This window comes from Dama dama, chromosome X (genome assembly GCF_033118175.1).
Source record: "Dama dama isolate Ldn47 chromosome X, ASM3311817v1, whole genome shotgun sequence".
NCBI lineage: Eukaryota > Metazoa > Chordata > Mammalia > Artiodactyla > Cervidae > Dama > Dama dama.
In genome coordinates this window covers 32,859,737-32,875,194 of record NC_083714.1, presented here as the reverse complement: position 1 = coordinate 32,875,194, position 15,458 = coordinate 32,859,737, and the positions used below count along the sequence as shown (strand labels likewise).

The 15,458-nt window shown below is 52.3% G+C and overlaps 2 protein-coding genes across 13 annotated transcripts in view; one reads left to right on the top strand and one right to left on the bottom strand.

The window, feature by feature from the left end:
* ELF4 (E74 like ETS transcription factor 4) overlaps positions 1–5,269 on the top strand; it is a 39,433-nt gene extending 34,164 nt beyond the window's left edge. For all 3 annotated transcript variants that reach the window (XM_061137205.1, XM_061137207.1, XM_061137206.1), the window contains one exon: positions 665–5,269. In XM_061137205.1, coding sequence (XP_060993188.1) covers positions 665–1,472 — 808 coding nt within the window. In that variant the 3' untranslated portion in view covers positions 1,473–5,269. The remainder of the gene's footprint in view (positions 1–664) is intronic.
* Positions 5,270–10,305: 5,036 nt separating this feature from the next.
* The window catches only part of BCORL1 (BCL6 corepressor like 1), a 59,252-nt gene continuing 54,099 nt past the window's right edge, over positions 10,306–15,458 (bottom strand). For all 10 annotated transcript variants that reach the window (XM_061137853.1, XM_061137851.1, XM_061137854.1 and 7 more), the window contains 2 exons: positions 14,506–14,659; positions 10,306–11,096 (listed from right to left, as the gene is read on the bottom strand). In XM_061137853.1, coding sequence (XP_060993836.1) covers positions 10,814–11,096; positions 14,506–14,659 — 437 coding nt within the window. In that variant the 3' untranslated portion in view covers positions 10,306–10,813. The remainder of the gene's footprint in view (positions 11,097–14,505; positions 14,660–15,458) is intronic.

The following is a 15,458-nucleotide window of genomic DNA, read 5'->3' as shown; positions in this document are numbered from 1 at the left end:
CACACACCAAAGTAGCAAACGGCCAAGCCAACCGTTGACCTGGGGGGGTCTTCTGTTGCCAGCTGGGACTACTCCTATTACCCCAGGGCGCTCCCCAAGAACCTCCATTCCTGAGCCCATCCCGCAAGTCTCCTGTACTCCAAAAAAGAGGCAACAGAGAAGGTGCCATTCTGCCTTCCTCAGGCCCTACCAAGCCCACCAGGAAAGCTCTTGTTACTACTTGTCCACACTCAGGTCCCTCCAATTTTCCCTGAAAAGTTTGGCCTTTGTCTGGGTTATACATGTGTACCTGTTACTATGCTGGTGTGGGCCATGGGGATGCTCTTCTGAAGAGGGATGTCAGTACACTGCAGTGGTGATGAACACAATCTCTGGAGGCAGAAAGCCTAGGTGTGTCCCTGTTGCTGGCTCTGTGGTCTAGGGCAAGTTATATAATCTCTCTGTGCCTGTTTCCTCATGCAGGAAAATCAGATTGTTAATCTTATTCAACTCATGGGCTGATCAGAAGGTGGAGTGAAATCCCACATGCAAACCATTCAGAATGATCCCTGACCCAAGCTAAGGGCCCAACAAACAGTAGCTGAAACACCTTCCACTCCATTCCCCCAGTGCCCTCCTTCCACGCCTCCTCCATGAACCAAGTGTGCTTTCTGTTTCTCCTCAGTACTTCTTCAGTGCCCAGCAACATCCACCTAGGAGTGGCCCCTGTCAGGTCGGGCTCGGCCTTGACCCTGCAGACCATCCCGCTGACCACAGTGCTGACCAACGGGCCTCCTGCCAGTACTACTGCTTCAACCCAGCTCGTTCTCCAGAGTGTTCCACCTGCTTCCACCTTCAAGGACACCTTCACTCTGCAGGCCTCCTTCCCCCTGAACACCAGTTTCCAAGAGAACCAGGTGGCAGCACCGGGGGCTCCGCTGATCCTCAGTGGCCTCCCCCAGCTTCTGGCTGGGGCCAACCGTCCGACCAATCCGGCAGCACCCTCAGTCATGGGAGCTGGCCCAGCAGGGCCCAGCTCTCAGGCCCCTGGGACTGTCATTGCAGCCTTCATCAGAACTTCCGGTGCCACTGCAGCCCCTGGGGTCAAGGAGGGGCCACTGAGGCCCTCGTCCTATGTGCAGGGCATGATGACTGGGGCCCCCATGGAGGGCCTGCTGGTTCCTGAAGAGACCCTGAGGGAACTCCTGAGGGAGCAGGCTCACCTTCAGCCACTTCCAAGCCAGGTAGTTTCAAGGGCTTCCCACAATCCGAGCCTTCTGGGAAACCAGACTTTCTCTCCTCCCAGCCGCCCCACTGTTGGGCTAACCCCAGTGGCTGAACTTGAGCTCTCCTCGAGCTCAGGGTCCCTGTTTACGGCTGAGCCTAATAATGTAAGCACACCCGGGAGCCTGCTGACTAGATCCCCAACTCCAGCCTCCATCTCCCCATTCAACCCCACTTCCCTCATTAAGATGGAGCCTCATGACATGTAAATGGAGGGGGTCAGGGGGAAACGTGACCGCCAGGCAAAGTTGAGCAGCATTTGTACACAGACTTTCTCTAAGAGAGACTGACTGAAGTAGCACACCAGCCCTTACATGTCAGCAGGGTGTCAATACACCAGACCCCCATGCCCCACCCCTGCCTGTTGTCATCATAGCCAAGACAGGCCCAGTTGGAGCATCCCTGGTGTCAAACCATGGCTTTCAAGAGTACTAGGGGATATGCTTTTGTCGGAGTAATGGGCTGACTTGCTGATGGAGGCCAACCTGAGACGTTTGTAACCAGGGCTGGGGTAGGGGCTTCATGAGAAGAGTCTTTTCACCTGGCTGTATTCCATCGTCTTCGTTCCCTCTGCAGAGTATTTACTATCCCGTATGTGAATATCTCTGTATGTATTTGTGTGTACCTGTGCGTCTGTATCTCTTGTTTCTTTGGTGAGGACGGGGGTATAGCTGTGAGGTCTTCAAGGGTGTGTGTTTCTGTGGAGGTCAGCCACAGAGATGGGGAATTTTCTGTTTTGAGGGAAAGCATTCTCTAGTTCGCTTTGTAGAAGCCAAGATTTGGTTGTTCTGAAACTATGGGGTACAGGTTGGAACCCCCAAATCCGGAGAGATGTCACAGAGCTGGGGCAGGTCTGGGGAGGAGAGCTTTGATGGGTGTGTTCGTTGGGGAAGATGGAGTTGTAGGGGACAAGGAGAAAACCATGTGGGATAAAACCCTGAAGAGAGGGAAGGAATTCAGCCCTCTGGAGCAGCCCTGCAGGTTAGACCGAGGTCGTCTTGGGCTCAGCCTCATTGCCCACCAATCATTTGCCAGCAGGCCAGATCCTTAATCTCCCCAGAGTGCTTTGCGCCCCTCCAGGGTCAGACCCAGCCACAAGGTCCTCAGGGGAAGGGGATTAAATTAATGGATGTTTGCACCCAGGGCTTGGGCTGTAATTCCAGCCTTCACAGCCACCCTGGTCTGCATCCCAAATCCTGGCTTCCCTCTTGACTAATTTCGCCCCTGCCATTTCACTGCTGGCAGGCAGTGCAGGGGACGTCGGGTAACCACATGCTCGGGGTCTGCTTCCATCCCTGCTCCTGCCTCCTTGCTGCTCAGCCTGCTTTCTACTCCCCTCACAGGTCTGCCCACCCACCCATTCCCTCAATGGCTGCAGTAGACCTCCTCCAGTGGGCCAAGGTCCTTGATGGCCAGCCTTCTTACTTCACTCTGACTCCTCCTCCACGAAGATGGAGCCCGAACCTGTGAGCTCCTGTCCTTTATGTCCCTCTGCATGCCTTCCTTCCACCTTTCCTCTTTCTGAGAAGGGGGTCAGCCAGTTATCTCTTAAAGTCCACCCCTCAGCTGGGGCCCTTGATCCCCTCCCTTCTCTCTCCTATGAATTTGCCTTTATCTCTCCTGCCAGGTTTGGGAGCAAGGCTGAGAGCTCTACTATGTCAGCCTCGGAAACAGTGATAGGATCTGGTGAATGTGGTTACTGTGAATTGGTGCCTCAGGACCTTTGCTGTGTCCTTGACACAAAACCAGCCACTTGACCTCACTACCTCCCCTGGTTTCCCCTTCTCTCTCTCTCCCCTTCTGGTCACTGCCAAGCCCATTATCATGCTCTGTCACCTCTTGTTCTCCCCCTTCTCCACCCTGGGAGGGAACCATGTATGGTTGTGCAGGTGTATTTCTTACATGTCTCAAGCACTTGGCATTAATGTCCCTTTTTCTAATAAAATCAGCTTATGATGACAGTTTCCTGGTGGTGGAGAGCAAAACATCTTGAGAAAGGGTCACCTTTGAAAACAACTTTACACAAAGATGCCACGTGGGTTAGGAGTGGCCCTGCCCCCCTCACCGGAACCCCATAGAACTCTTCATCTGAAGTCACTGATACCCTGGAGGTGATGTCAAATTTCTTCTTCATAGTTCTTGGCCCCTTGTGAACCCTCACAGCACATGACACTACTTCCCCTTCCTCCATCACCTTCTCTGTGCCCTTGCTAACTCCACATCTGCATTCACTGTGGGCACCCCCATGAGCCTCAGCCATCCTCCTGGTTCCAGTGAGGCTCTTCAGGTTGGGTATGGAATCTAGAGGCCCAGCCCCTACTCTTCTCAGCTTCTTGCTCACATTTCTGCTGGATAGTTCTACCTAGATGCTTGTCAGGCCCTCAAAGATTGTCCCTCTATCAAAAATGGATTTTGGGAAGTCTTCCAACACACAAAACCATTCCAGACAAAAAAGCCATCATGACTTGCCTATTTCTGTTATTGTGCTGACCTTCTAAGCTTGACATTTCAGAGCCATCTGCTGGCCACATTCACTTGACCCTGCCCCGTCCTCATTGCCTCAAGTCTGGTGTGGTTTGCCACGTCTCTCCAATCCGGCCATTCTTCCACACTTGCAGAGAGCCTCCAGCCTTGTTCAGCCTCCCCCAGAGCATATCCCCTTCCCTGGACATATAAGCAGCCCCCCAGTGTGATCTGAGTCACCCCTTCCAACTTGCCAGGGCACCAGCTCTATTCTTCCTCTGCCAAAAAGTCTCCTGGGGCTCCTCACTGCCTACAAGTGGGGGTGATACTCAAAATCCTTAACCTCCAATCTGTTCTTAGTGGCTGGGCATTAACCCTTTATTGTCTGACTCACAAGGCAGTCCGGGGTCCTGGAGGAGGGATGGGGGAGCACTTGATGGCTCAGGGCAGTTTTTCCAGGAGTATTTTGCACTTCACCATCACGTCCTAGCATACTTCCCCATTCACCCAGTCAAACGGATGGATTCACTGACCTTTGCACGTGCTTCTGTTGGAGTTGCCTACCTCTGTACTTTTACTTTTCTTGCTTCTGCTCAACCACAATGCTCTTCCCACCCCGCTAGTACTCATCAAATTGTACCCATCCTTCAAGGCTCAGTTCATGGACACTGCCTCCCCAGACCAGCCTACCCTTAAGTGAGTTCATTTGAAATGTGTTGCAAGTGCCATTCTTTTGGTAATTGTGAGCAGCCTGTGACATCGCCTCTATAATAATCACAAACTGTTACTTAAATCTTCAATGACCTGGACTTATGTAGTCTCCCCAGTTAGTGTGTTACCTTCTAAGGGGAGTGGGACTGTCACCCATAGCAGGGCACACTATGAAGCATCTAGTGAGCGTCAACGGACAGTTACTGATTGAGCTGGTGAGAGAGGGGGACCAAAGTGAGGTAGGTGACCTCTGACCTCCCCTCTGCACAGACACTCACCCCAGGTGCTCCGCTGCCCAGGGCCAGCCCTCCCTGGCTCAGTGCCCTCATGGTACCCCCACCCCACCCCTGGCCTTAGCACCCAAGAGTTGTTACTACTTTGAACATCCCCTGCCTCTCAAGAAACTTCCCTGTCCAGTTTCTTTCCTACTCAAAGTGTTAAATTAGCTAAGCTGATAAACTAACCTGTGCTGATGTAGTTATGGGAGAGGGCTAGAGGAGAGCCTCAGGAGCTAGGTTCATTTCAACCAGGGTCATGTGGCAACAGCACCCCTGCCTTTGTAATAGTTTGATGGAGTCAAGAGACTGGCTCCTCACCCCCAACAGCTGATGCATTACTCCCTCCTCTGAGCTCCCACAGCACTTTGTATATACCTCTTATTGTAGCACTTAGCACATGGTAGCGCCTTAGCTATGTGTTTATGTATGTTTCCCCTCCAATAGACTGTGAGCTCCTCAAGGACAGGGACTGTGTGTTAGTCACTGATGTATCCCCAGCGCCTAGCACAGTGCCTGGCACACAGTAGGTGCTCAATAAATGTTTATTAAAAGAATGAATGAGTCCTGTTTCTAATGGAGATTTCAGTGCTATACTAAGGCAGGCCAGAGAGGCAGGGAAGAGACACCCACACTTGGGGCCTACCACAGCTTTCGACCCCTCATAGAGCATGGCAGGTAGCTGGCTCCCTTGCCCATGTCTGCGGCCACCCCAGGACAACAGGGTCCACGAGGAGCCCAAGGCTGCTTCCAGCAGTGCCTTGCTGTCACTACGTGCCCCGGGAGACTCTGAACTCCTGCCCTTCGCTGCTGCCCCCTTCCTGGGACAGACTCATCGCTATTTCCTCACACCTGGTGGAAATGTCAGGCCCGGTGGGAGGGACGGAACAAGAAGTGATTCTCATGATCGTCGTTCCTCTGACCCCATCATGTATTTTTTTAAAGAGGCGGTTGCCTCCAGCTCCAAAGCTGCTGGATCCGAGGTGAGTGAACTCATTCCCCAGCCGTTCCCAGGCCAGGGAGGCCAACGCGGTCGCTCCTTGGAGAGCCTCGGCCTCGGCACGCCAGGCGTGCGTCCGGCGTCCGGCAGGTGGCGCTATGGAGCCGGCGCAGGCGGGCGTGTGGCCCAGCGGAGCCCGGGAAGGGAGAGGCGGTCAGGGCGGGGCCTGCCGCTCCTGGCGGGGGCGGCCGCAGCCGGCATCTTCCTGTCCCTCTATCCTGACTCTGCGCCCCAAACTGTCCTTGGGCGGCTCTGGCTCCCAAGCAGGCCTTTCATTGCTCGGAAGCTTGGAACTTTCCCCCCAGCCCCCGCCCCCTCCACTTTCCAGGGGGAATTTAACAGTCGAATGAAGACCCTCTCCCCATGGGCCGGTCGCGCCCTGGCCCCGCCCCCGTCGCCCCCAACCCCTAGCCTCCGGGACTAGCAGGTGAGCACGCGGCGGGCCTGGCCTCCGTTGCCGGCCTCCACTCTCTCCCGGGGGGCGGGAGTGAGCCCGGGCCGCGGCCGCCAGCCGCAGGGCTCCCGGCCTGGCGCACCTCCCACCGCAGCCTGCCTTTAGCTACAGTTGGAGCTACAGCGCCGCTTTCAACCTTGAAATCGGAGAGCAATTGAGGCGCCCGCGACAGCCTTCTGACCGCGGAGGGCCCCAACCGCTCGCGGCAAGACCCCGAGCTACTGAGGGTCCGGCACGCGGCCGGGGAGGCATCCGAGCCCGGTTGCCCAACGCTGGGGCTTGTCAGTCCGCCTCGCCGGGGAAACCCGTGGTCTAGGGGAACACGTGGAGCCCGCCCCACCCCGTGGCGGGGTCCAGAAGGCCCAAGCACTTGGCGCCTCCCCCTGGCTGCTAAGCAGACTGCCCCTGGGGCGGACTCCATCCTCCCTGAACACACACAGCGCACTTGTCTTAGCAGGGATGGGACAGAATAAAATGCCCAGCAGTCTTCCCCGTCGTGGATTAAAGTATGCAAGGGGCAGGAGTTTGCCGCCCAATTCGCCGCCCTCCCCCAACCCAAATAGGGCTGCAGTGAAAGCGGATCGTCCTTTCTCAAGGACTCCAAGAGCCTCCCTCTCAACCCAGCACCTCAAAGAGGAGCACTCTAGTAAGACCATCAACTGTAGGCTCGTGAGCTCGGTCTGTCGGAGGAGCTAACTTCAGCTAAACAATCATGGTTACTCAGTATGTTTCTCTTCCATTGGCAGTAAACTGGGCCCCATTTGGCAGATGGAATAATGAAGGCTCAAAATACTAGGTTCTCTCTCACCCGCTATCAGCCTAGGTGGGAAGTGGTGGGCTGGCTCTTTCCCTAAGGCCGCACTGAAAAGGATTAGATCGTTTAATAAGAGGCGATCGTCCTCGCCCCAGTTCCAACCTGGGAATGCACACTCATCTCTTGCTTTATGGGATTCACAGCCCATTCCTCCATTTTTGGTCTTCCCACTCTAGCAGAAGAGCAGTGAGAGGGCTCCAGGAAAGGTGTAGAGAAGGGAGCCCAAAAGCAGGAAATAAGAAACTGCTGTTTGGTGTGGCTTTCAACCCACTTCCTTTCTCCAGAGAAATAAAGGAGTGTGTGCATGCCCACACACCCAAACGCCCAGGGCTGTCCAGGAGTCGCAAAGGACCATCACCCATTCCTTTGTGATCAATCTGACTTTGCCCACTGCATCTCCATCCTGCCCTAAATGGAAATCCTTATACCCCTAAGGCTCTCCCTTCATCCTTTGTTCTGAATCAGGCAATCACCTTTTCCCTTCCCTCTGCCTGTCCTACCTCCAACATATTTTACCAATGTATTAAAAGAAAAAGGAAAAGCTTATGTCACCACCTGGTTTAGAGTTCCCGTGGTCCCCCTCACCTCAGGCAAAAGTCAAAGCCGTACTGCTTGGTGTGGCTGGAAGGGCTCCTACATTCTCCTTCCCCACCTGTACCTTCCAGCTTCAGTGACACTGAAGTGGGTTGAGGTTTCCTGCACATACTACCCTTCTTTTTTGTCTCCAAGCCTGTGCTCAGATGTCCCCTTAGTTCAAGGGTTCCTCCCTGCCACCCCAATTCCCATTTTCCTACTTGTCAACTAGGCATCACTTCCGACCACCTCCATGCCCTTGCCCATCCAGCTGAACTCCCGAAGCATCCTGGGCTTAGCTGGATCCTTGCATTCATCACATGGCCTCAGGTATTGTTTGGGAAGCCTTGAGGCCTCAGGATCAGGAGGTGGGGAATGAAAGCTAATGGAGAGGATTAATGCTGCTCCTCCATCTGAGCAACTCAAGGGTCACTCCTGGGGCAGGATGGCTGGATTACTGTTGGCCAGACAGACAGACCCCCTGGCTGGTACGTGACACGGCTCTCCAGACACGGCAGCCACAGTGAGAGATCCTAAGAGCATAGCTTACAAGGGCCTCATCCCAGACCTGCAGACATCCCCTTCCCTTCAAAGAGTAACAGGCTCATTCTCGAGCCAGCAGTCACAAGTCACAATCATACTTTCTCCTGCTGATTTTCAGAAGAAGGGAGAAAAGTTGTAAAGTCTAGGAAGGGCATCTTGCCTCCAAAGCAGGTGGGTCTTAGGAAAGCAGAACCATGGAAGGTCTGCACTGTGTAGGGGGGCAGAGGGCAAGACAGTGAGGGCAGTGAGTGACAAGACCATGAAGTCTGCTGCTCACACAGGTGGCTCAGGGCAGGAAACAGTGCTGGCAGGCAGGTGATTTCCTTGAGTTAAAGAGGATCATCCCTCATAGCTACCTCAAAGAGGCCCCCTCCCTCTGACCATACTCCTCTGGGAAGATGAAGGAATGTGTGCACATGTGCGGGGGCACCCCCACGCAGCCTACCAAACTGATGCAGGTACTCGATTTTTCCCAGGATTTGCCCCGGCCTTTCCTTTTCTTTCCAGATCTTGCCAAGGTGACCCAAATCCTCACTGGTCACTCTACCTGCTTTCTCATTTGCTGTGCCAATAAGGACCCCAAACTGCAAAGCAGGCTGAGGGTTTTCCCCACTGACTTCATAGGGATACCCATCTTTTTTTTAACTACAGAAAAGCCAATACAGGGAGCAGAGAAAAGAGACAGGAGACAGAAGCCCTGACACAGGTTTTTCAGTATGCAAGTGTTTTTGACTCCACAGCCAGTTGCTTAAAATGAAACATAAAGGGCAGCCAAAATACACACCCAAATGCAAAAAAGGAAAGGCAAACATAAAATAAACCACACAATACCATGAACCCCAACAAAACCAGAAAATTAAACCCAAAAAAACCCCTCAACTTTATATATATATATATATATTTTTTTTTTTTTAAAAAGGGAGAACAACTGTTCAAAACCAACTGGGCAGTATGGTGGAGGTGGGTAGCAGTCCTACAGAAGGGGGCCTAGAACTTCCCCCTGGGAACAAAGAACAAACACAATACAAAGAAAATAACCAACAATCCTCCTGCGAGGGTCAGGAGTCTCCAGAGAACAGATTGTCCCATCCTCAAACTGGCTTTTTTTTTTTTTTGCCTTTTTTTGTCTTTTTTTTTTTCCATTTTCTTCTTTTGTTGTTGTTGTTTTAGCACCTGTACAATAAAACTGTACCATCTCCAACCAGAGCCGGCCGTAGGGAGGCCCTCCTGCTTTTGGATGGTACATACTCTCTACAAGGATTGTTCGGAAAAATAGCGATTGGTAGAAAAATAAGAACAAGAGTGGGAAAGACAATGCCACAGAGGGGGCTGGGGCAAGGAAGCAGCCCAAACCCCTCCTTCTCTCTCTCCACCAACAAACCCAGCGCTGAGAGGGAGACCTGGTAGGGCCGGGCCCGCAGCCCCCTGTCCCCAAGCAGGAGTGGGGCCTGGCGGGAGACCAGTCTCCTGCCTTCACCTAGGAAACAGCTGAGACCTGGGTTCAACATCTGGCAGGAACTCCCAGAGCCCTCTGGAAATTCCAAAGGAGAATGGCGGCGGGGGCGGGGGGGGGGGGGGGGGCGCGGCGCAGAGGGAGAAGGAGCTAAGGACAGAGAGAAGAGAAAGGGAAGCTTTAAAGGCAAGGAGGAAAGATGGGGACAAGGGCAAGAGGGAGCTGAGAGGCTCAGTCTCCAGGGAGGCCAAGGCCCGGGTGGGGTAGGGTGGCCAGGGATGCAGGGGAAGAAACTGTGGAAACAAACCTATATTGTGCATTCTGAGGGCAGTGAGGATGGTGAGGAGGAGGCAACCTGTTCCTTCAAGACCCATTCTCAACTCTCCATTAGAGTAACTTATTAATAACCCCTTACTCCCACAATCCTCCCCTCCCCAGTAAACAAGCATCTCCAAACAGCAGGGCTGCTGCAAAGGGCAGGGGGGGTGAACGGGGGTGGGGGGGGTGGGATTGGGGGAGGGGTGAGCACCAAAGCCTCAGGATTCACCCCCAACCCCCCCCAGACCTGGGCCAGCACCAACCACCTTCATTAGTTACAAGTCAATGGCCCCCACCCTTCCCTGCCTCCTCCCCAGTGGTGGAAAAAAACCTGGGAGTAACTTTTTCAGAGGGAGGAAACAGCTTCAGAGCTTGATCAAGAAAGACAAAGAAAGGAGGTGAAGAAAGTCCCTCAATACAACAAGTTGTCTCAAATCGTCACAGTGATACAGACTTATCAGAAACCAATGAAACAATACAAATTAAATACTAATAAAATAAATACTATGGAAGACAAAAGAACACAGGGGAACGGAGGGGGCGCTCAGAGATTTGGGCTTTTCTCATTTCTCTTCCGGACAGGCCGTGGCCACCCAGGGCCCCGGGTTTGGTCTTGGTCACACACAAGGAAGCCAGTCCAAGGGACCCTGGCGCCACCTCCCACCACCCCTGGGACCTCTTGTCCTCAGACGTGGAGTTCAACTTTCCACCCCCATCACCAACCACAACAACAATGACGATGACAGGGAGATGAGAACTAACTGTAACCAAAAAAAAAAAAAAAAAAAATCCAGTCACTAATGCTGGCATCGATAAGGCGGCTTCTTGTTGGTCCGTATTATTGCCTCTTTCTGCAGTCTGGTGCTCGGTGGGGGGAAAACATGGGAGGTGGGGGAGGGGTGAACTTGGGAGGAGAAAGAAGAAAAGGGAGGGGCTGTTTTCCCGGTCAACTGTTCCAAGGCTGGAACTCTACCTCGGACCCTAGGAGCCGAAGCAGCTCCACCTCGTACCGCACCAGCTCCACAGTCTCAGAGGAGCCCGGGGCAGAGGTGCCATCCATGCCTCCAGGCCTCTCGGCGGGGGTCAGCAGCTGACTGGAGGCCACCTGCCGGTAGAACTCAGCCTTGGGCAAGGTGGCGATTTCAAAGTGCGGGAACCGAGCCTGAAAGATCCTCGAGGAAAGCTTCAGTCTCTTCAGGACGTCGGTAAAGAGAAACCAGTTGCAGGGCCTGGAAAAGGCAAGAACGAAAGTTAGGGAAGGGGCAGAAGGGACAGGGTGGGGTGCGGGCACTGGGCGCTGGCCTGGCTACCCCTCCGCTAAGCCCCTGACCACTTGGGTGTCGCAGAGGTGACAATTTTCTCCTGTCCCCTATGCTGGCAGGCCCCGGGCTTTCAGCTCAATGGCAAGCACTCAACCTGTGACTGACCCCTTCCAAAAAGTGGGAGTAGGAGGGAAGTGGGCCTTCCAGAACCATGAACTCTGAGCAGGCGTCCCAGCCTTCGCAGCCCAGGTGACCTGGAAGTTACCCTCTGTGGGGACCAGTTCTGCCCCCCAGCAAGCCCTGCCAGCCTGTCTGGTTTCCCTTTCCTTGTCTCACCCCTGCTTCCCTTGCCTCCTTCTTCTCCAAGATCTTCCCCAGCAGAGGGGAAGCCGTGGAGAAAGGCCTAAACTGCGGGTAATCCAAAAGGCATTTCTCTTTGGCTCTGGAATGCATTAGACAAGTTTTTTCTCCAGCGGCAGCACCATCGTTTCTGCAGGACTGCAGCTCACATTACAGCTACAGCTAGTCTGACTTTGCTGAGCACACCCGACTGGGCCTGGGCGGCAGCCTGGGGACAGCTGGGAGGGGGGCTGTGAGGCCGCCCAGGGCCAGACGCTGGCTTTGACTAAACCGGGAAGAAATGCCGCGTCCCCATGTTAGTGGCCCCTGTTTCCAGGGCTGTCTTTCCTCGCCATCCGCCATTCCACTGTCCCACTTCCAGCCTTTGCCACTTTTAGCCTGGACTGTATTGCATCAGCCTTCTAACTGGTTTCCCTCTGCCAAGAGTCACTCTTCCACACCCCCCACCCACCCTCACTGGATCCTCAGTTACTCTTCGTTTTCTAAAAAGAAAATCAGACCTTTTCACTTGGTCACTAAACCACTTTTAATAGATCCCTAGTATCTCCAGCAAAAAAAACCCTTCAAACTCTTTAGCATGATTACTATGCAAGATCTTCCAAACAAACCCCATTCAACCCCTTTGGTCTTATCTCCACCCAATCACGCTCTCACTCACACACAGACGCACACACACAGGCTGTCTACCCCCACTCCACCAAGTACCAGCCATTTAATGCAGGACTAGCCCTGTTTTCTGAACTTGAATGTCTCAGTGCCTTTGTTCATGCCATACCCTCCATCCTTGTCTCCTCGGCAGCCCAGTGCAGACACCCTGTCACCCGTGAGGCCTTTCTCTGATGTAACCGGTTACTCGTCGCATCTTCCACAGTCTTCTGGCACTTGGCTTGTACCCCTATTATAACCCAGTAACAGAGCCCATTTCGGAAAGAATATAAAAGAAATGCAAACTGTGGTTCTCTCTGTGGTCCAGGAAGGGGAACCTGGGGGTGGACTGGAACTTATATTTTTCCCTTGACAGCTTTCTGAACTATTGTATTATTTACAATAATAAATCTGCTTAGGTATGTGGTCTTTTATTAGAGTTCATGGTATACTTGTCTGTGCCCTATACCAGACTGGAGAGTCTTTGAAGGCCAGAGCTATATTCCAGCACTCTGGGTTTGACCTGGTGCAACTGCTTAAGACATGATTCTGGAATTGAATGTTCTGTATGCACCTAAAACTTCTCCCCAGACCCACAGTCCTCATCCTAAAAGGCAGCATTTCTTCTGAATGACAGTGATCTCTATCATCTCACACAAGCAGGGAATGGGGTGTTCTGGGTTAAGAGAAAGGGGGTTCAGATGCCAGAGCCTTGGACATTGCTTTCAAAGAATGGAGGAAAACCCCCTCAGAACACTGACAGTGGTGATCAGAATTCAGTTTTGCTTTGATGAGTCAGCAGGCACTTCTGAAGCCCACAGGGCCTCAGAGTCATCAGGATGTAACACCCTCCCCCCTTTTTAAGACGATAAATTCTTAGACGGTGCTGCATTTGTGTGGAAGGGCAGATTCAGAAGCAGTGCTTGAGAATGTAGCATCAAGAAAACCAGCTCTGCTGGAACCAAGCTCTCAACCAAATACCCACCTGCCAGCCAGTTTGCTTTCTGACACTCAGCCCCTGGTTGCCCCTGTTCTGTCTGCACCTAAAGCACACTACCCTGGTCCTTTTACCGCCTGGGGCCCAAGATCCTATTTCAGCGAAGGAGGTGCTGAATATGTTGGAGGAATTAATTAACTGTGCAATACTATATCCCAGAGGCCCAGCCCCGCCCTTAGGGATCAGCTTTTGCCCAGAAGAATAAGGACCAAAAGCCCCTGAAACTTGATCCCTACTAGTGTCATCATAGAGGCTATTTTTATTCTTATCAGGCCAGGGGGGAAGGGATGCAAAGAAACTGTGGTCTAGTGGTTAGAGTCACCAAGTGAGGGGCTCCCTCAAAGGGTTCCTATTCCTAATCCACTGTCCACCGCTCCCCATTATGTGCACTTCATGTGCTTTTATTTAAAAGAACATAGGGTCTGATATTTCAAAAACAGATATCAAAGAAAAAGTATACTTAAAAGTGTTTGCAAAGGTTTTGAAATATGTGAAGACACCAAGAAGAAGACACTTAATGCTGGAGGCCAAGATCCCCTGGAGGAGGGCATGGACAACCCACTCCAGTATTCTTGCCTGGAGAATCCCATGGACATGGAGCCTGGTGGGTTACAATCCATAGGGTTGCATGGTCAGACACAACTGAAGCGACTTAGCACTAGCACAAGAACAAAAGGCCAGTGTATTCTGTATCCTCCTAACCAGCTCAGCCATGGCCCTGCAGGTTGCTGAGCTTTCTTCTGAATCATCAAATAAAGGTGACATTGGGTCCACTCTAATGCTAAGTACCACATATATTCTAGTCTCTGAAAATGGGTGATCCTCATTATAATATGTGTGGTAATCTGAGAGGACAGCAGCAATGCCATCACCTCACCAATATTAAGGCAGTGAGCAACCAGCCTGTGGATTACTTAAGGACCCCAGTGGCCCCACAGCTATGGCGAACATATGTCCTGGCTTTTCCAGGAATCTCAATTTCAAATGTTCTATCTGGCTGTCCCCAGAAACCACAAAAATGTTTCAGAGAATCTAATAGTTCACCAGCCCAGATATCTCATAGATCATCTGTTACACCCAGAAACAGCACAAAAATTCTTCACAGTGAATCTAGATATTGGTTTTGGAAAACACACATAGTTAATGCACCTAGCTAATCTGGGTGCACTATCTAACATCTAATATCTAATTAGATATTAGATATGTTCTAATAGCGAACATATCTAATCTGGGCTGGAGAGTCAGGCTGGACTGGTCATATTTTCTCCTTCCTGCACTCTAGCATTTGTTCTCCAGGTCTCAGCTTCCTGCAGGAGAACTCCATCCTTCTCAGGATCCTAGCGCTCGGTCCCCATAGACTACTCAAACACTCACCCGCGGGACACTGACACTTGGAGGTTGTAGCAAGGGAGAAGAGGCTTATCTGAGAGCTCAAACATAAAATTATCCTCTTCCACATCATCTCCTTCTTGATCAGAGCTCCCAGGAGGATTATGGAGGAGGTCACAGGCAAACCCGTCTTTTTCCTCTGTAAAGACATCATATAGGGAATTAGTACTTAGCTACACGCATGATACCACAGAAAAGAAATGTTCCAACAAGATACAGATCCCTGGTCAGGGCCAAATGTCTCTGATCATTGGGAGGGCGTGTGAACGTTCTAGACCCAGGAGGTAGTGCTTAGTGGCCACAGATTCATTATACTCCTCCACCTTTCAACTGGGGAAAAAGCAAGGAGGTATGAAGGATATGCTGCCCAACTGCTAGAGACAGAAGCCTGAATACACCATCAGCAGTCAGAGACAAAGGAAAATACTTGCCCTTCAAACTACAGCTTTGAAAGTTGCCTGCCTGCCTGGATGGGTCCCTAGAAACCCAGTAGCAGGGACTAGGCCTCTGACCTTTCCTAGCCGCACGTTCGGGTGTGGCCTGTTCTCCTGCTCCAGCTTCCCCCAAACTTAGGAGTGAGCACCTTCCTCAATCTCAGTGAGCGCTGGATGACAGCCACAGAGAAAAGCTCACTACTCTTTTGACAGAGGAAGGCTCAGGCCGGAGCTAAGGACTTGGGAGCTGGCAGCTCTCTCAGAAACTCTTATGTGCATCCTGGGGACGGGGTAGGGAGGGATGGTAGCTGCCAGATGGCGGGCTGGGTCCCTTTTGAGTGTGAGCAATACCAGAAGAGGCGACAGTGCACATGGGGGCTTCCAGCAGGGTTAGGACAAAGCCACAGAGGAAAAAGGAAGCTTGGGAGAGAGATAATTTTAAAAGTACCCAGGGTGGGGAGTGGTAGAGGGCTAATGATGGATGGCTTTGTCCAAATCAATGGC